Source organism: Rattus norvegicus, chromosome 5 (genome assembly GCF_036323735.1).
Source record: "Rattus norvegicus strain BN/NHsdMcwi chromosome 5, GRCr8, whole genome shotgun sequence".
In the NCBI taxonomy this organism is placed as follows: Eukaryota; Metazoa; Chordata; class Mammalia; order Rodentia; family Muridae; genus Rattus; species Rattus norvegicus.
This window is the reverse complement of record NC_086023.1, coordinates 95,217,093-95,234,311: the sequence shown is the minus strand read 5'-3', so window position 1 is coordinate 95,234,311 and position 17,219 is coordinate 95,217,093. Positions and strand designations below refer to the sequence as shown.

Below are 17,219 nucleotides of genomic sequence, written 5' to 3'. Positions count from 1 at the left end.
TTTTGTGAGCACTCCATAACCTCAGTAATAGTGTCATGTCTTGGAACCTCCCCTTAAGCTGCAACCCAGTTTGGACCTGTCACTGGACCTCTTTAAGCAACCCATAGTTGACCTACTTGGGAGAGTTGAATAATGATGTCTGTCAAAATGTTCTGTGATTAGCTGGGCTCCTAGCCATGTTTAGTAACTCATAGAGTCATTGTAGAAAAGGTGACATCTGTCCTCAGGCTTTAGGAATCACAAATTTTCTTGGGTGGTAATTGCTTATGCCTCTAATCCTAACACACAGGAGGCAGAAGCAGGCAAATCTTTGAGTATGAGGCCAGCCAGGGCTACAGAGATAGTTCCAGGACAGCCAGGACTATACAGAAAAACCTTATTCCAAAACTAACAAATAGACAACAACAAGCAAACAAACAAACAAACAAAAAACAAAACAAAGCAAAGCAAAAACCACTCAGGGTACTATCTGGGTGGGTGCAGAGGGCTCATAGGAGACACCAGGAAAGAGCTTGTACAAGGTCTCTTACAGCACATCCTACGTTTTCTGTTAGGATCTAGCAAATCGATATTGGGTACACAGTGTATTTCTAGTACTGTGCCAAGTTGAAGTCCTATCTTAACATAAGATACAGATCACATGGATCTGATGGAGTAGGGGGCTCTGGAAACAGAAATCATGTCAGCCTAATACAGATGTCTAGAAAAATCATGCTGAAGATAACAGTTAGAGTCAGTGTGAAAGAAAGCCTAAAAGTTGTAGACGATTACAAACCAGCAAAAAATGGGGACGATAAATTCGATCCATTAAAGAAAACCTGTGTATTTCCTTGAACAAAACTGAAACTGGCATTGTTTTTGTTTTTATGACTTTTCTTGGCTGATACAGAACATGTCTTAGTGAAGGCTTTAGAGAAAATTGGCAGTTTATTTATTGATTGCAAATTTAAGTTTCATGTTTCAACTTTTGAGTGAGTTCAGATGCTCCAGAATGTCTTCTGTGCTTTAGGGGTTCGCTGTGTTTGTTTTGTAGCTGTTCAGTGTTACTTTTGACTTATGTGCTTTGGGTACATCTACTTGCATTTAGAGTCAGGAAAAAGTGATAAAACTTCGGGTAACAGGAGGACACACAAATAATGAGGTTCAGAAAGAAAACAAACAGCTGTGGAAAAACTGGTTTCTAGAAATGAAATAAAGATTCTCAGAAATACATTTTTTTCCTTCTCGAAAAAATATTAAAAAACCAAAAACAAAAATTGAACTACAAGAGCGCTGGAGAAGAAAGAACATCAGACCTATAGGGAATGAAACAAAACCTGATTTAAAATTCACAATAAATCTGTACTAATTTTTCTGTTAACAAATTATTTTCTAGGGCTCCTTAAAGGAATAATAGTGGAAACATGCCCATTCTGCCTGGCATCTCTATTTCCGTACCTGGCATGAGGAGTAATTCCAAGAAGGTCCCATATCATCCTGTGCCATTTACTACAGTTGACAAGTTTTGTTCAGTATTCTAGGAGCAAAATGCAGAAAGCGAGTAGAACTCTACCTGACCTGTGGGTGCTAACGTCTTAAGTATAAGCTGTGTGGAACCCTGCTGAGTGACAGTGTCTCCTGGCTAGTGAAAGGGTTTGATGACTGAAGGCTATTTGCTTGCTAACAGAAACCGCTTTCTCAGTCACTTCCATGTAAATTGTGACGTCTTCACTCCAACCTGTCTTTACCATGTGCTAAATAATAATAATATTAATAATAATAATAATAAATAATAATAATAATAAAAGTTTCCTATTCACGTAAAATATGGTAGAGCATGCTCTGACTGCATAAGCCAGAAGAGCACTTAGGCTACCCTAAAATTTCAATTACAGGTGAGCCACGGGTTGTGGGTACTAGGAACTAAGCTCAGGCCCTCTGGAAGAGTCCAAAATACTCTTAATTACAGCCGTCTATCCAACAAGAAATATGAATTGAAGACACAGCTTCTTATTTCTGTCTTTTTCTTATACTTGGTTCTTATATTGTCTTGTGGAGGCAAGCAAATGGCTGAATTATTTTGTAAACAGCCTCAAGGATGCATCGGGCTCTGTCGTCATGAGTTCTATGATGCTTCAGTCTTAGTTTGTAATAGTTGTGAAGACAGAATACCAATTAGAAAATGCTATAATGCTACCATTACTCCAACACGAAGCACATTTATTACAAAGGGCACTCCTGTGGTTTTTATATAGCAGCATTTTACTCTGATTGATTAAAACTGAAAGCAGACCGTGGACTGTGCTTATAGATAAAGCTTCTGCCAGGTACCAGGTATAAAATTAGTTTCATAATGACTTAGCATGTCAGAACAGAAATGGAAAAGTGTATTCTCTCTGGTCACACCACACATTTGGTACACAAACGTACAGGCAGAATATGCATATACATACATATACACACAAATAATATAATAGATACATATGTACATATATATATATGAAATAAATAGATAAGAAATAGGATTTTAAAAATACCCCTTAAGTAGATGGGAGAACAAAGAGAGTTTCAGCACTTACACCTGGCCCCAGGACTTGGATGCTGGAAATGCCATAATCACTACATTATGTAGGTTGCCAGAGTTACAGGAAAGATAAGGGAAGCCTTCCTATTTATCACCTCATTGCTTCATCAGTGAAGTGAATGAAGCTAAGGATACTACACACGACTAAAAAGATTCAACATCTTAATTTGAAGATAGAAATTGGAAAGATCATTCAACCTACTGTTGGCTTTCTGTGATAAAGTAATTTGATTTAAGCAATACACACAAAACATAACAGGAAAAAATTATGTGAAGATTGACATTTATCCTTGAACTTTGAGAAAGATTTTGGCCTCCAGTTGAATAACAACTTTCAAAATGCCAAGATCAATTATACATGCTAAAAGACTGGCTGCATCTGAAGTAGGGCTATGTAACAAAGAACAGAACTTGTCTTCTCACATAATTATATGGAGCTTGGACCCTTGATAATAGTGTATTAAATGAAATTACTAAAACTTTGTTTGATATAATTTAAATTCTGAAGGTTGTAACTAGATAAGTTAAATACAACTATACTGAAAAAAATCACAATTTAAAATTAGTTGTAGACTTCATGGATACATTAATTAAGAAAAATTTTAAACTATTCTATTAACATAATAGTTGAGGTCTCTGTCGACAAAGGTATTTTGAGCCCAAAATCCAGGCTTCAGGCAAACAAGCAAAGTGCAAGTGCAATATAGAACTTAGATTTAAATATTTTTCCATTTCAAATAATTATACTCACTTGTTATGGTTTTGTCAATATAAATGTATAGGACATATATCATCTCCTTATTTGTCCCGCTCCCCTTATCTGGGTCCTCTCATCTTTCATAAGATGTTATGTGAGATTAGAGCAAAGATTACTAGTAAACTTACCAGAAAAGTATAGTAAGCTTTATGTTTCCTATATAAACTCCATGTGGCCCTCGTCATTATTTTTCTAATGGAAGGAAGACAAGCTTGATCAGAATGGAAATTGTAAACTCTCATAGGGAAATCCACACATTTTTAACTACTTAATTTAGAAGAGACATAAATCCCATGAGCCACCAAGCCTAACCATTTCCACTGTTCAGTAGGAAAGTAATTCAGTGATAAACTGGCAGTGCTGCATGAATTTTGAAGAGATCACATGTACATCTACCTTAATAATAGTCTTCAAAATATAAAAATATTCCTTAAATAGTATAAAATTATAGATGCAAAATGGTCAATTTATGTAACAGTGCTACCCAAAGTCAGAAAATGGTTCTCTTGTGCAGTAATAAGTTAAATAATATTTAAGGAAAGAAAATTAACTTGATGTGCTTCTAAGCAGTTGGGACAGAATGATCAAGGATGTGTTGACCAAATGCCCCCCGGTCAAGTCAAAACACTGAAAACCAATCTAGGTATAACTTAGTGTGGGCAAAGGGATTCAAGCAAGACTCTGACAGGTCTTACAATATCTTGGTCTTTATCCTAAAAGAAATGAGGCTTCATTGAAATATCATCAGGGGTTGAAATGGCACAATCAATTTTGTATTGTGAAATGAAAGTTTCAGAGAGTAGACTAGAAAAAGGTAGGTGGTGGAGAGGGAAAGTTATGGGACTATTGTCCAGGCATGACAAAAAAATGGAATGACGCCAGATGAGTGGCAGTAGAGTGCCAGAGAAGTGACTCCTCTGGAGATAGGATTGAGAAGTTAAGAGCACTCGGCAATGAAGCAGGAAAGGAAGGGGAAAGAAGAAAGTGAAAACAGCCTTCCAATATAATGGCCAGACCTCCTGCTGGGGTTGCAATGGCTATGGTGCACCCTGAGACCAGAAAAGACTTGGTGTTTATTTCATGTCACCACAGTGATAGCTAACACACTTTGGCACATAGAGTTGAAGAACCTTTGATATTCAGAAGAGAGTTTGGAGTGAAGGTAATTAGCTATGCATTATTTGCATAAAGCTAATATTCTAGATTCTGAGTGAGAATGGAATCTCCTTGGATTAACAAAAAAAAATGAGCAGGAAGTAAAATTCTGGGACAGAGTGTCTTAAAATTCTATGATTTAAGAATTTTACATCAATAATAAATTCTGCTACAATGATAAAGTTTGTATAGTAAATCATAAAAGGAGTAAGTCAAGAATGTTGCTAGTTATGAAAAAAGTCATAGAATTCTTTATGGAATGTCTTACCTATATGCTAAGAGAAGTTTTAAACAGATAAAAAAAATTATTCTTTCAATATAACACCATGTAGGCATGTGATGCTTTAAGTCCCTAGAGTGCTGATGGATACAGTGTACCACTGAGACAGTATAGGGCTGAGGCAGTACAGGGCTGAGGCAGTACAGGGCTGAGGCTGTGCAGTGTTGAGGCCGTGCAGTGTTGAGGCCGTGCAGTGTTGATACAGCACTGTACAAAGACAGCGGTGATGCAGTGCAGGGTTGAGGCAGTGCAGTGCTGAGGCAGCCCTGTGTTGAGGCAATGATGAATCAGTGCAGTGCTGAGACAGATGGAGCAGAGAAAGCACGAAACTTACCAGAGAATTTGAACAGTAAGAGATGGGAGAGACCACATGATCGGACTATGGTTTTGAATTTTTTTGTATTTTGGGCTTTCTTTGTTTGTTGTGGTGTGTTTGTTTATTCAACTTGTAGAAGAAAGGATTTATTTGGGTTTGCAGTGTTTGAGACAGTTTCCATGATGTCCATGATGACACTGTAAAGATACAGCAGCTGGCACATCATCTGAGAGCTCACATCTTAAGTCATAACGAGGAAAACACATCAGAAATTGTTAGGCTGTAAACTTGAAGAGACAACTTTTATGCACGTACTTTTTCCAATGATCACACACCTGCTGAGCCTCCTCAGACATCCCCATGAACTGAGGACCATGTATTTAAATATCTGAGCCTATGGGGGACATTATTACTCAAACCACAGATGGGACAGCTGTTTATATAGAGAGACTGTCCCCCAACCCCTGTCTTTTAACTAGTGGATACTTGGCCAGGACTTCTCTTTGCTTTGAGTTTTCAAGTGTGGCTTCAAGTGTGGTTTATTGGCAATCTGAAGGCTCCAATGGGAAGAACAATGTTGAGATCAATGTACTTGCATCAGCAGTACTGTGTTTAGTGTGTGTCTTAGGAAATTAAGAGGAAGGAAAATGGAAACCCAGTGTCATGATAAGTATAGTTCCAGTCATCTTCTGTACTTAAAGGAAAGATTATGGCTTGTCTACATGGTCAGGTAGGATTATAGTTTGCTAGAAAGATGAGGAGAATTTTTCAGATTGTGTTTTCTCTGTCAGTAAGTGATATGGATCCCTTCTCCAAAGAAGATGTAGATGTTCAATCTCTGAGTCTGCATGAGAAAATTATGTTCAAGAGACAAGCTGTATGGAGACCTAGCAGCCTGTCTGTATCTGAGGGTCATAAATTTATGGTATGATCTGCACTGTTATATTATTTCTCGTGCTTTATTTAGCCTCCTGGGCTTAGGGAAAGAAAGTGGCATGGATTTCAACTGTGGCTTTGGGGGGAAAATTGACAGCTAAAAGCAATGAGAGCCTCATCTCTCTAAGAATAGAAAGGAAAGCACCAATGACACTGGCAGAGTCCTGAAGGTAGAAAACTCTGATCCCTCACACACACACATACACACACTCGCATCTTCTAGAAGAAAGTGAGAAGCTGGACTTGGTAGGCTTTTGATAATGCTGGAACACATCCACTATAAAAAAAAAAAAAGTGCTTTGGATAACATGAATTCTAGATTGCCAGATCTCATGAAAGGTGCAAGGCTGTTGTGAAGGCAGTTCTGCCTGCCTTGCCTGCCATAGATGAGTGCTTAGATCAGTAGACAAAGAACGTGATAGATATCTGACCATCCTGGTAATTAATGCTCTGGGGTAAGCTGCTACTTTCTTATCTCACCAGAGAGTTCACTGAATAATTGGGGGATAGTGCTGAAGTAAAAATATGGATTTTTCTATGTATAAGAATGACAACTGAATATGAAAGAGGAAGAAAAATTAATAGAAGTCATCAGCTTGACTGATCTACCAGAACATGCAGGGAAACAATGGGCAGTCTCTGCTAACCCCCAGTGTCATTGCCGTAGGAAGAGAAGCTCTCCTGACTGCGCAGGGATGAAAATCGAGAGGCTCCTTGACAAGTGTGTTTATCAAGTGCATCTGCAGTGTTATTTTGAACGCTCAGTTGCAGCTCTGTCATTTCTCTCCATGCTCATTTAACATGATGGACTTGTTTGGCAAATCGTTCAGGTGGTAGGAGGGTGTGAATAGGAGGAAGCTTAGTCTGGATCACAAAATAAAAAAAAATGGCCTCCTTTACACACTCCAACTCTTACTTCTCCTCACCCTCCTTGATCATCATGCTTCTTTGTGGTAAAGAAAATGAATGGCCGGATGCTGGACTCTTATACATCTGTAGATTAGTTGCTCAGAGCACCATGGAGAAAAGATTCCGGTTTGAATTGAATTCTTGATTAAGGGAAGGGTTCAATGACTTCTTTACCTGTACGGTGTAGCATCTGTAACATGCTAGGGAAGAACGCGGACACCTTGCTGGTATCCACTGGCTTCTCTTCCATTCCGTGTGCTGCACAGGCTGCCAAGCTCCTTTAGTGCTTCTATATTCATTTCTCCTGAGAACAGGCTCATAGTCCTTATTCAGAATATACAACTGAAATTCAAGGCGTTTTCTATGACTCTACACCAAATTTATGAAATTCTCAGGAATAGAATAAATGAAAAACAAAAGAAAGAAAGAAAAACCATCATGAAGGTTTCAATGGATTCCCTCACTGTTTAAATGTTTAAATTGGGCAGTTATTTAATTGTTCTTACTTTATCTGTGACCAGCCTCTCTTCCCAATCTTTTAAGGATTGTGATGGAAAAAGGCAAAACTAGATGATGCATTTAATACAGTGCCTAAAATTATAGTGTCATTGCTATATTATCAGTTAACATTTGCAGTGTTTTCATTCTGAACATTGATATGAGCATAGTTCTCACACACGCAGAGGAAGAGAGGGCTGTGCACTATATTGAAGTTACCGTGCACCTTCATTACCAATGAAGTCCTCGTCTGAAACATGGAGCTTTATGCAGTACTCATGTTTCAGTTGACCATCCTCAGTGTATGGAACATTTGAACTTACTTCTGGACATTTTATTTCACTGAATCCTATTTTGAAGGACTTTAGGGAGAAATAGTCCTCAAATACCTGTACTACTTAAAATTTTAGAATTTCCCTAGCTTTTTAATGTGCTTTTATCTTCACATAGTTATATGATGATGAGTGATTTAACATTCTTTTGTTTTTATTTAAATATAATAAACATAACTAGTATTTGTACAAAATAAGAGATGCTTAGACAATAGACATTTTACTATATTAAAAACCTTTTTATTTGTTAATATTAAAAATGTTTAGTACATCAGTCTGAAGTGGTAATTTAAATATAGCTTGGGTGTGTCTAATGGTAGGATGCTAACAAAAATATCTGCTGTTTGGGATACTTAATAATGAGCAGACAACCATGTGAAATTACTCCATGAAGTCATCCAGGTCGCACATTGACATCTTCTATATTTTTTAAATTAAACAAACAAGTAGTTATTTTTTCTTAGTATAAAAAATAGATGAGTCACCCTACATTCATAATTTTTCTTCTGTCTTAATGTTTGGTCTGCAAAAGATTAAAGGTTGTAACCATTTTTCTTTTTCTCTGAAGTAACTATATTGTTTTTTCATTCTTAAACAGGGGTTACTACATTATTATTGTGCCTTTGAAGAAGTCTCGTGGGAAATTCATCAAGCCCTGGGAGAGCCCTGATGAAATGGAGTTAGATGAGGTAACTGTGTCTTTGTTGTCTTTCTATGGAAGCCTCTTAGCACTTTATTAAGGTCTCAGCTATGGTGTGTCTGGAAAACTGAGCGAATCAGGAAAGGGGGCTTGCTTTACTCTAGGAATTCTAACAAAGATCCTTCTGTTTTAATTAAAAGATTACAATCTGTTTTATCTGCGTTGTCCTTATTCTTTCGCTACCTACCCATTGTAACCATGATGCAGAAGTGTGGAAGGTGATGGATGTTGCTACTCTTAATAGAATTCTAGAGGCCTTAGTTTGGCAGTTGCCAAGGGGCTTTCCTATAGGGAATGTTCTTTATAGCACATTACATTTCACCAGGGTCTTTATCACATTTTCATTGAGTTCTACTCACTCCCAAACATTTAGTTGCCTTAATCTCTGCTTTGTTACTTTTCAGAAACCAAAGTTCATGTGAGTGCTGGGGGAGAAAAAAGCAAAATTCTGAGGAAAGAAGGGAATGTAGTATAAAATGCAGCATGCACTGACGAGTTTAACAGACTCCAGAGTCTTAGGACTACATGATTTGAGTGCTGCTTCTTTGTAAAATGGTCTGGTTTTATGTGTATGGGTGTTTTTCCTGTGTGTGTGTGTGTGTGTGTGTGTGTGTGTGTGTGTGTGTGTGTGTGTGTGTGGTTATGTATTGTGTGTGAGTTCATGGAACCTGTGGAGATCAGAAGAGGGTACTGGGTCTCCTGGGACTAGGCTTACAGATGACTGTTAGTCCCCACGTGATGCTGGGAAGGAAGCCTATGTCCTCTATCAGAGCAACAAGTGCTCTTAACTGCTGAGCTATCTCTCTTGCTTCATTTGTACATTTTAAAAGTAACTATTACATACTTCAGTATTGTGAAAAAACAGATACAGTGCATTTACCAGGACTTCAGACATGGTCATAGCCACCAACAAAGGCTGGGAGTCACTGTTGAAATACTACAGAGACTTTTTTTATACAAATGTTGTAAGTTTATAAGTCCCTCCAACATCAAGATACATGCAGTTTTAATTTATGTGGTTCCTTTACAACATGGCCCATAGCTCATAATAATCATATTATTTCTGTATATTCTTTCTACTTCAGATTAGTACAAAATGGACCAAGGGCAATGATTCATTCCCTGACTACATTACAAGGAATTGTTGATGTTTTTGTAATGTCACTGGACAAAGGTGATGTGTTCCAATAAAGGGGGATTTGGGGTTGGGCTTGCATCCCTTGGCAGATGTACACCATCTTTACAAGTGTGCCTCATCCTTACCTACCTATTTGGTGAGTTAAATCCGTTCAGGCACTGAAGGCTAGACAAGTTCAAGGTCAGGACTCTGCTTGTGTCACTAGTGATTAGATGACCTGACTGCAGTATATGACACATTTCAGTAATGTGGTCACACAGCTTAGTTGTCAGTTTGCTTTCTGTCAGTTATGATGTTAGAGAAACAGGATCTTTTCTCTAAGCAGTTAACCCCATGTCAGTCTATAGTTCATAGCTGAGTTATAATATTGTCATTTCCACATTTTTGTTGAAATTGGATTTTTAAATGCAAAGATAACTTGGAGAATCTATAAATAGTTCTACCTATTTAAAACAAGTTTTCAAAGCAGTGAGATCCAAGCCAAAAGGGACATCAAATGCTTTCAATAATGTGCCTTTCTTAGATGTAAAGCCGTTTGATAGGAGGGAATAGAAAGCAATTCTCTTTTACAGCCAGGTTTTAACCTCCAGAATGCACAGTAATGGTAATGGATTAAAATATAGAGTTATGTGACATTGAACTTTCTTGCAATTAAATTCCACAGGTCTGTGCTACTGATTCCCATAACAAAGGGTCATTTTAATCATCCTTTGAGTTGTGGTGCATTAATCTGTATAATAGCTTGATAAAGAACATTTTATTAATTCACAACTTTTGGGTCAGGATGGGTTGTTTCCCACTTTTCTTACTGATATAATTGAGACCACATTGCAGAATTAATGGTGGAAGAAATAAGATATGCATTGACTGGAAAATGAAAATTATTTCTGATAAAGAACTAAAGCCCTTGATATAACTTCTGGAATTATATCTAATATATTTTGTGACTGTTGTGGAGGGGAACAGATGAGAGTTGGCTGTAGCCCTTTCTGCTACCTCAGCCTGTTTCTGACCCCTGCAGATAGGACTTGTTTTTTACCTGGGATGGATGACAAAACCTTTTACTAATTTTATTTTGGATTTGGTACTGCTAGGTTTGATGAAGCAATGTGCTTTGCTTAAATGTATTTGACCAAGTCCTTTTTCAGTAAGGCCTGTAATTCATTAATTTACATTGTTGAAAATACATCAAGTAGAATGATGGCCTGGGGAGATATCCACATGTATGCCTCACATCTAGGCCCATACAAGATTTTTAAAAAGACTTTTTAAGTGAGTTACTCTCAAAATTATATTCTGAGATCTTTTTGGGGGGTCTGGGCTATTATCTGAATGATAAATTCATAGACTAGAATTCCTGCTTTCAAGGTCAAACTGAGCAGAACAGGCCTTGATAGTTGTAATGAATTTTGGGCAGAATGACTCCCCAATGTTCATTGCATTTATTTCAGGGCAAGTGAGGTAATGTGCCAAAGCTTTTCATGGCTCTATTCTTCAAAGCATTGTCATAAAGTAATGAGGTCATATGTGGCTATAATTTTAGCATTGTGGCTAACTTTGCTATCATTTAAACTTACTTAAGCCATTTAAAGTTTAGCACGAGAAGCATCCTAAAGGATACTCTTTGGAGACAGGGTCCTACTCCACATTTAACTTTAGCCAATGACTACAGTGGACCTAAAGAACACCAAAATGTTCTAACACTTAATCCCAAAGTACTTACTTTATGTTTTCTAAATAAACCCTGCTATATTGTGCTCCTCGGGATGATATTGATGAACAATGACAGCTGCCTATATCTGAAATGCGAATAGGACCAAGGTAGGGTTTGATCAGTGAAGGAGAAGCAGGGATATAGTCACATAAACAACTGATGATAAATGTTTTTGACTGACCAACTTCAAAAGACTATTCATAGCATTTGTAGTGCATTTTCCCCAGGGTTATGTAGACTATCACATACTGAACAGTGATAATCACCTTTCTAGTCACCTTTCAAGTATGATATACTAAGTATTTGGCATCAGAATTTTATAATTTCCATGTTGAAAAATCCAGGAAAAGGAAAGATGATATTCATTTATGTTAATGAAAGCAGATACACAAAAATTACCTACAAGGTAGCTGAATAAAAATGATTCAAATGATCAGCATTTAACGTGGCATTGGATTTCTTGATTTGTGTGAAAATTAGGTTATGTGAAAACTAGGTGGAAAAATCTATCATATGCATCTCTCCTATGGATGGTTTAAAATTTTTGTTACCCAGCAAGTCTATTCATACAGGGAACCATTCTATCATGCCCAGTTTGCTGCCATAGATTCGAATGTAATTGTGATCTATTTTACATGGTTATTGTGTGGAACCAATTTGTGATCCCTGGAAAAGTGTCTGGTACCCAATAAGTACTTACTAAAGATATCATCATCATTATATGCAAACTTATATGTAACAGCAAAAGATAAATTTCTGTTCTTTCATCTGAGAAGTTGAAGCATAATTGAGTGGCCCTCCAGGATGTCTACATAGATACATAAACACTAGAATTTTGATCCACATTTGCCAGAGCATGTCTAAACCTCTGAACTTCTATAAATGCCTTAAATCTCATATAATTTTAGTTGTAGCAATAAGATCAAATATCACAGATATTTTTAGAGCATGATAAATTAAATATTATTGATACATGTCCTAGGAACAAATTATTACATAGCCAGAAGCCCATCTTTCACATTATTAGAGTTTGAGTCAGCTGTGCACATTTGTGACTCTTGATGTAAAACACACTGTATTGCCTTTGGTTGCAGACAGAGCCATTTGAGTTTACAGAAGGCCAATAATCATTTCCTTGAGAGTCTTGACTTGATTGTGTGAGCAGTTTTCGCTTTGACTTTTCAAAATTTTAATTTATGAGTATGAGTGTTTGCTTGCATGTGTCACTCTTCACCAAATTCATACTGGTATCCACGGGGGCAAAAAGAGGTGTAAGATCCTGTGGAACTGAATGTATAAAGGTTTTTAAGCCATTCTTTGGATTCTGGGAGTTAAACCTAAGTCTACTGTAAGAACAGGTAGAATGCTCAACTGTAAAAACCCTCTATTTCTCCAGCTATTACTAGCATTTCTTTGTACAAAGTAAATTTAACCAGTTTCATTTTATTGTATCTTTTCCAGCACAAAAAGCAAGTATAATAGTTTTGCTGCCCAATCTGACTAAAGTCCTTTAACTTTGTTTACCAGGATAAAGGTCGGGTTTGCCCTCAGGTAGACAGCAGTTAATCCTCAGACACATGCCCCTTTCTTCACAGACATTTAAACAAAAGTTCTTTCCAAAAAGCCACTAAGAATTGAACATTTTTCTCAAAAGTCACCCAAGACAAATAGAGGCTACTTCTCAATTAGACTCTATAAAATAACATTGCACTGTATTGAAATCAATTCTCATATCACTAATGAGATTTTCTTCCAAGGAAAGACAATGACAAGCAATAAATTATTTAAACATTAATTTTAGCTTTTCTTTTTCCTTAGAAATATAAGAAGTGTGTGTGTGCATGTGTGTGTGCATGCGTGTGTGCATGTGTGTGTGTGCATGTGTGTGTATGTTCTTTCCTTCATAATTTTGAAATTTATTCTTACCCACCCTACTGACCATGTCACCTGTCTAAATATTTATTCTTCAGAGCTAGATTCAAGGCAAAGTTAACTCAGTGGTTAAAAGAAAAGTCAAGGATTAAAAAAATCAAATTCGAAACTGGTTAATGGAAGAGGTAAGCTGAGCCAGACATGGAAATGAGTGACGACTTCTTAGAATCGGCAAATCAGTGATTCATTCGGTTCCATGTCTGCAGACTTTAGAGAACGTTCATCAAATAAACCATCCCATAATAAAATGGTGGCATCTTCTATAAAAAAAGTATCATCTTTTAGTATTTAGATGGCTTTGACTGGTTACTAATTGTGTCATGTATCTCCCATGAGACTAGCATTAATCTGTGCTTCTTCCTTAAACAGGATACAATGTCGTATTGGCCTTTTAAAGAATTCTATTACTGTAGGAAATTATGTGGGCTTCCAGTGAAGGTCTAATGGCCTGGGTTTATACACTGGCCCTTGCAAATCAGTTTAGCATCTTAGCTAAGAAGCAAATGTTTGAAAATCACAGCAGAGAGTCAGTTGAGGTGACGTGCTGCAGGAAAGGTGAACAAACTGTATCAGGTTCTTCCCAGTGCTGGATTAATTTCTCCTCTAAGACATCAAGAAGTTGGTTGTTTATGTTTCTTTTTTTTTTCTGTTTGTCATTTTTCCCTTAAGCTGCTTAAGGAGATATCTAGAAAACGCAGAAGCATCCGTTATGGGAGAGAAGTTGAATTAAAGCCATATATTGCTGCTCACTTTGATGTCCTTCCCACTGAGTTTACCCTGGGGGATGACAAACATTATGGCGGATTTACAAACAAACAACTCCAAAGTGGACAAGAATATGTCTTCTTTGTGTTAGCAGTGATGGACCATGCAGAGTCCGTAAGTTAATTATGATGGCCCCTTTCCTGCTCCTGTCCATTTTTTACCACTGTGCATGTTTCTTTGGTGATGTGCCTGCGTATACCCAAGTATTTCTCACAAGCTGTCATCGATTGAAGTATAACATTGAGCTGCTTGTCCTTCCAGCATTACTGAGCATTCTGCATCATACTACATTGTAAATAAGATGGCATCTCAAAAAAAGGAATTCCCATGTGAAGTACCAGATTGATAGAGCATAGGTCTTCAGACATTTTTGTGTAACACACAGTGTAGCATTCCCCCCACAATCTCTAAGACTTCTCTCTCTTTTTTGTTTAAACCGATTTGCATTTTAAAATACTATTTTAAAGTTACATGATCCGGAGACATTAGCTCGTATGGTTTAGTAGGAAACAGAAAGCTCTGTCATTCAAATAGCATGTTTGGAAACATGGTCTAGGCTAGTTATTTAGTTATTTAACGTACTCTCCTGTGACTGGGAGGACACAGTGCTTCTATCCAGCTTCACCAGACAGTGAATCTAGGGAGAAGTGAGTACCGCCAGCTTCTTCAATTACAGAAAGTATGAGTGACTTTATCAGTGAAAATCCACGAAAGCTACAGAATAATTCAGTGAGAGTGAGAATTCCTAACGTAGTCTAAATAATGAGTTGTCTTGTTTTATATAATTCATCTACCTACTATGTCATTTTATGCTTCAGTTGCTTTGAAAGCTTTAAATAAAAGGAAAAGGAGGGAGAAACAATAGAGTGGAAGGAAGGTAGATGTTTAAAGTGGCAGTTCACATTAACATTTAACAGATATATGCCTAACCGTGTCCTAATCAAGGTTTAAATCTGACAGGTTTGACAAGTGAGTTGAGCTGCTCTCTTTATAAGAGAAGCCCACAATTTATAAAAGGTCTCTGTATCAGCTGTTCTTCTGTATGGCAGGCCTTCTCTTCAGATGACTGGAGGAATTATCCCTTGGAAAAATCAGAACACAAAAGTAGCCTCATTTACCTTTAGGTGTAAATGTCATTTGATGTCCTTCCTGGAATTTCAATTTATCAAGATATTCTTTCAGGGGTTGGGGATTTAGCTCAGTGGTAGAGCACTTGCCTAGCAAGCTCAAGGCCCTGGGTTCAGTCCCCAGCTCCAAAAAAGAAAAGAAAAGAAAAGATATTCTTTCTTATCTAGTTGAATCTTTTAATGTATCAAGGGAATTGAATGTTAGAAATAATATTTTCTTTAAAAATAAAATACTTGAAAAAAGTTTCTTAACATAATTCTAGGAATATTTCAGATGATGCACTTAAAATGCTTAGGTAAACCACAGAATTTAGCAAAGACATCTCACCCAATCCTACAAAATGATGATGGTGCCTTCCTTAGGCACTGTGGAGTCTGCAGTCTCCTAAGCACTCCTATTCATGTCCAGATGCCTCCTCACTGATAAAGTCTGTGTCTCTCTTATTTTGTCACTATCTCAAATTGCCCTCTTATGTTCTGCTTTCTTGAAGAAAACTGACTCTGCTTTCTCCAATAGATATCAATTGCCAATAACTACTCATCTAGGGGTTGGACTTTGTTCCCAACGCAACACTACCATGCTGTCATTTTGTCTCCTTTGAGATTGCACAGGCCTTTCACTGCTGAGTTTACGTGTCTGGAAAACATTATTTTCTTGTAGTCATCCACTATCTCTGAGTCTTTCAGTTTTTCATGGTAACCTCTGAGCCTTGAGGAGAGAGCATGTAATTGATATAGATGGGAAGTTAGGGCCAGTGTCTTGGACGCTGACCAGTTATGGGTCTTTATGTTAATCTCCTCCTAGTAGAAAAAGAAGTTTCACTGATGAGATATACTAATTCATGAATACAAGGATGAGTTGTTAAGAATCAATTTAATACTGTGTTCATCTAGTAGTAAGTTCTCTCCTAGAGCCTAAGGGCTCTCTCTCCCCATGATATTTTTGACCCCAACTATGATCCATTATATTAACAATATTGTCCTTATGTGTCATGTGCTCTTGTGCCAGCATTCACGTCAGAGAATACAGTTGTGTCCAGGTTGCAGTGGTATGGTCTATTTGGTGGCATCACATCTCTATGCCTGATTAACAATTATAGCTATAATCATTCCAATTCTTGGTTGGCATTTTGTAGACCCAAAATCACTTCTCTACAGTTTATACCTCCTGCAACAATGAGCATTTTGTTAACCTGTTGCCTCCTATTAAGAAGATCAGAAGCTGGTTTTAAATGATATAATGGTTAATCTCTTCTATCATTTCTTTTCACTTAGCACATTCTACTTTCCATGAGGCCGGTATCATTTTATGCTTCTGCTTTCTTTTCATTTTAACATAGACCTTCCCCCCCCCCCCCGACGACTTAAGTTAGAAATTCCCATGTGCTTTGGAAAGCCCATCTTTATATTTGCATTGTGATTCAACATTTTGATTTTGATCTCAACACCATGTGGTAAAGAATTTCAAATCACCTGCTTTGCTCACTTAAATCAATTGAAGATTAGCCAATGAAATAGAAGAGATCCTACCAAAACAAACTAAACTAAAATTAACTAAAATTGCTTATCCTGAACAAATTATATTCATTCATGTCTTAGAATTCTCAACCTCTTAAAAAATGAGATTTTTGATTGTTTTTTTTTTTTGATTTTTACTTTATTCTGCAAAAATTTGCTTAAAAGTTTCTAAATACAATGTACTATGCTGGCCACTTTGAACAAATAAACACAAATAGCATATATATCCCAAATCTTTCAGGAATTTACTTTTATTTCAGAAAACAAAATACATGTACACAATCTTTAAAAACAAAATTTCATGAAGGTCATCAAACAAAAAAATGAATGACTAAATAAAATTGTTCTGTTCCTATCCAGTGTTTGTTAGGACTGAATTCCTCTACTGTCAAGGCAGTGTATAAGTAGGTCCTTGGAAAGTAGTTGTATTTTAGGAGCTAAATGTTACAGAATTTGCAAATATGTTAATTAGCAAGAATAGGAAGCAGCAACAAAACTCAGGATGATAGAATTGTTAAATATGGTAAGGATGTTTAAAACAAAAGTGATAAGGTTTCTGATAACCATGCTCAAGGTACC

The 17,219-nt window shown here is 37.0% G+C and overlaps 1 protein-coding gene across 45 annotated transcripts in view; it reads left to right on the top strand.

Moving 5' to 3' along the window:
* The window catches only part of Ptprd (protein tyrosine phosphatase, receptor type, D), a 2,322,278-nt gene that overhangs the window by 2,181,187 nt on the left and 123,872 nt on the right, over window positions 1-17,219 (top strand). For all 45 annotated transcript variants that reach the window (XM_063288539.1, XM_063288540.1, XM_039111462.2 and 42 more), the window contains 2 exons: window positions 8,345-8,435; window positions 13,900-14,109. In XM_063288539.1, coding sequence (XP_063144609.1) covers window positions 8,345-8,435; window positions 13,900-14,109 — 301 coding nt within the window. The remainder of the gene's footprint in view (window positions 1-8,344; window positions 8,436-13,899; window positions 14,110-17,219) is intronic.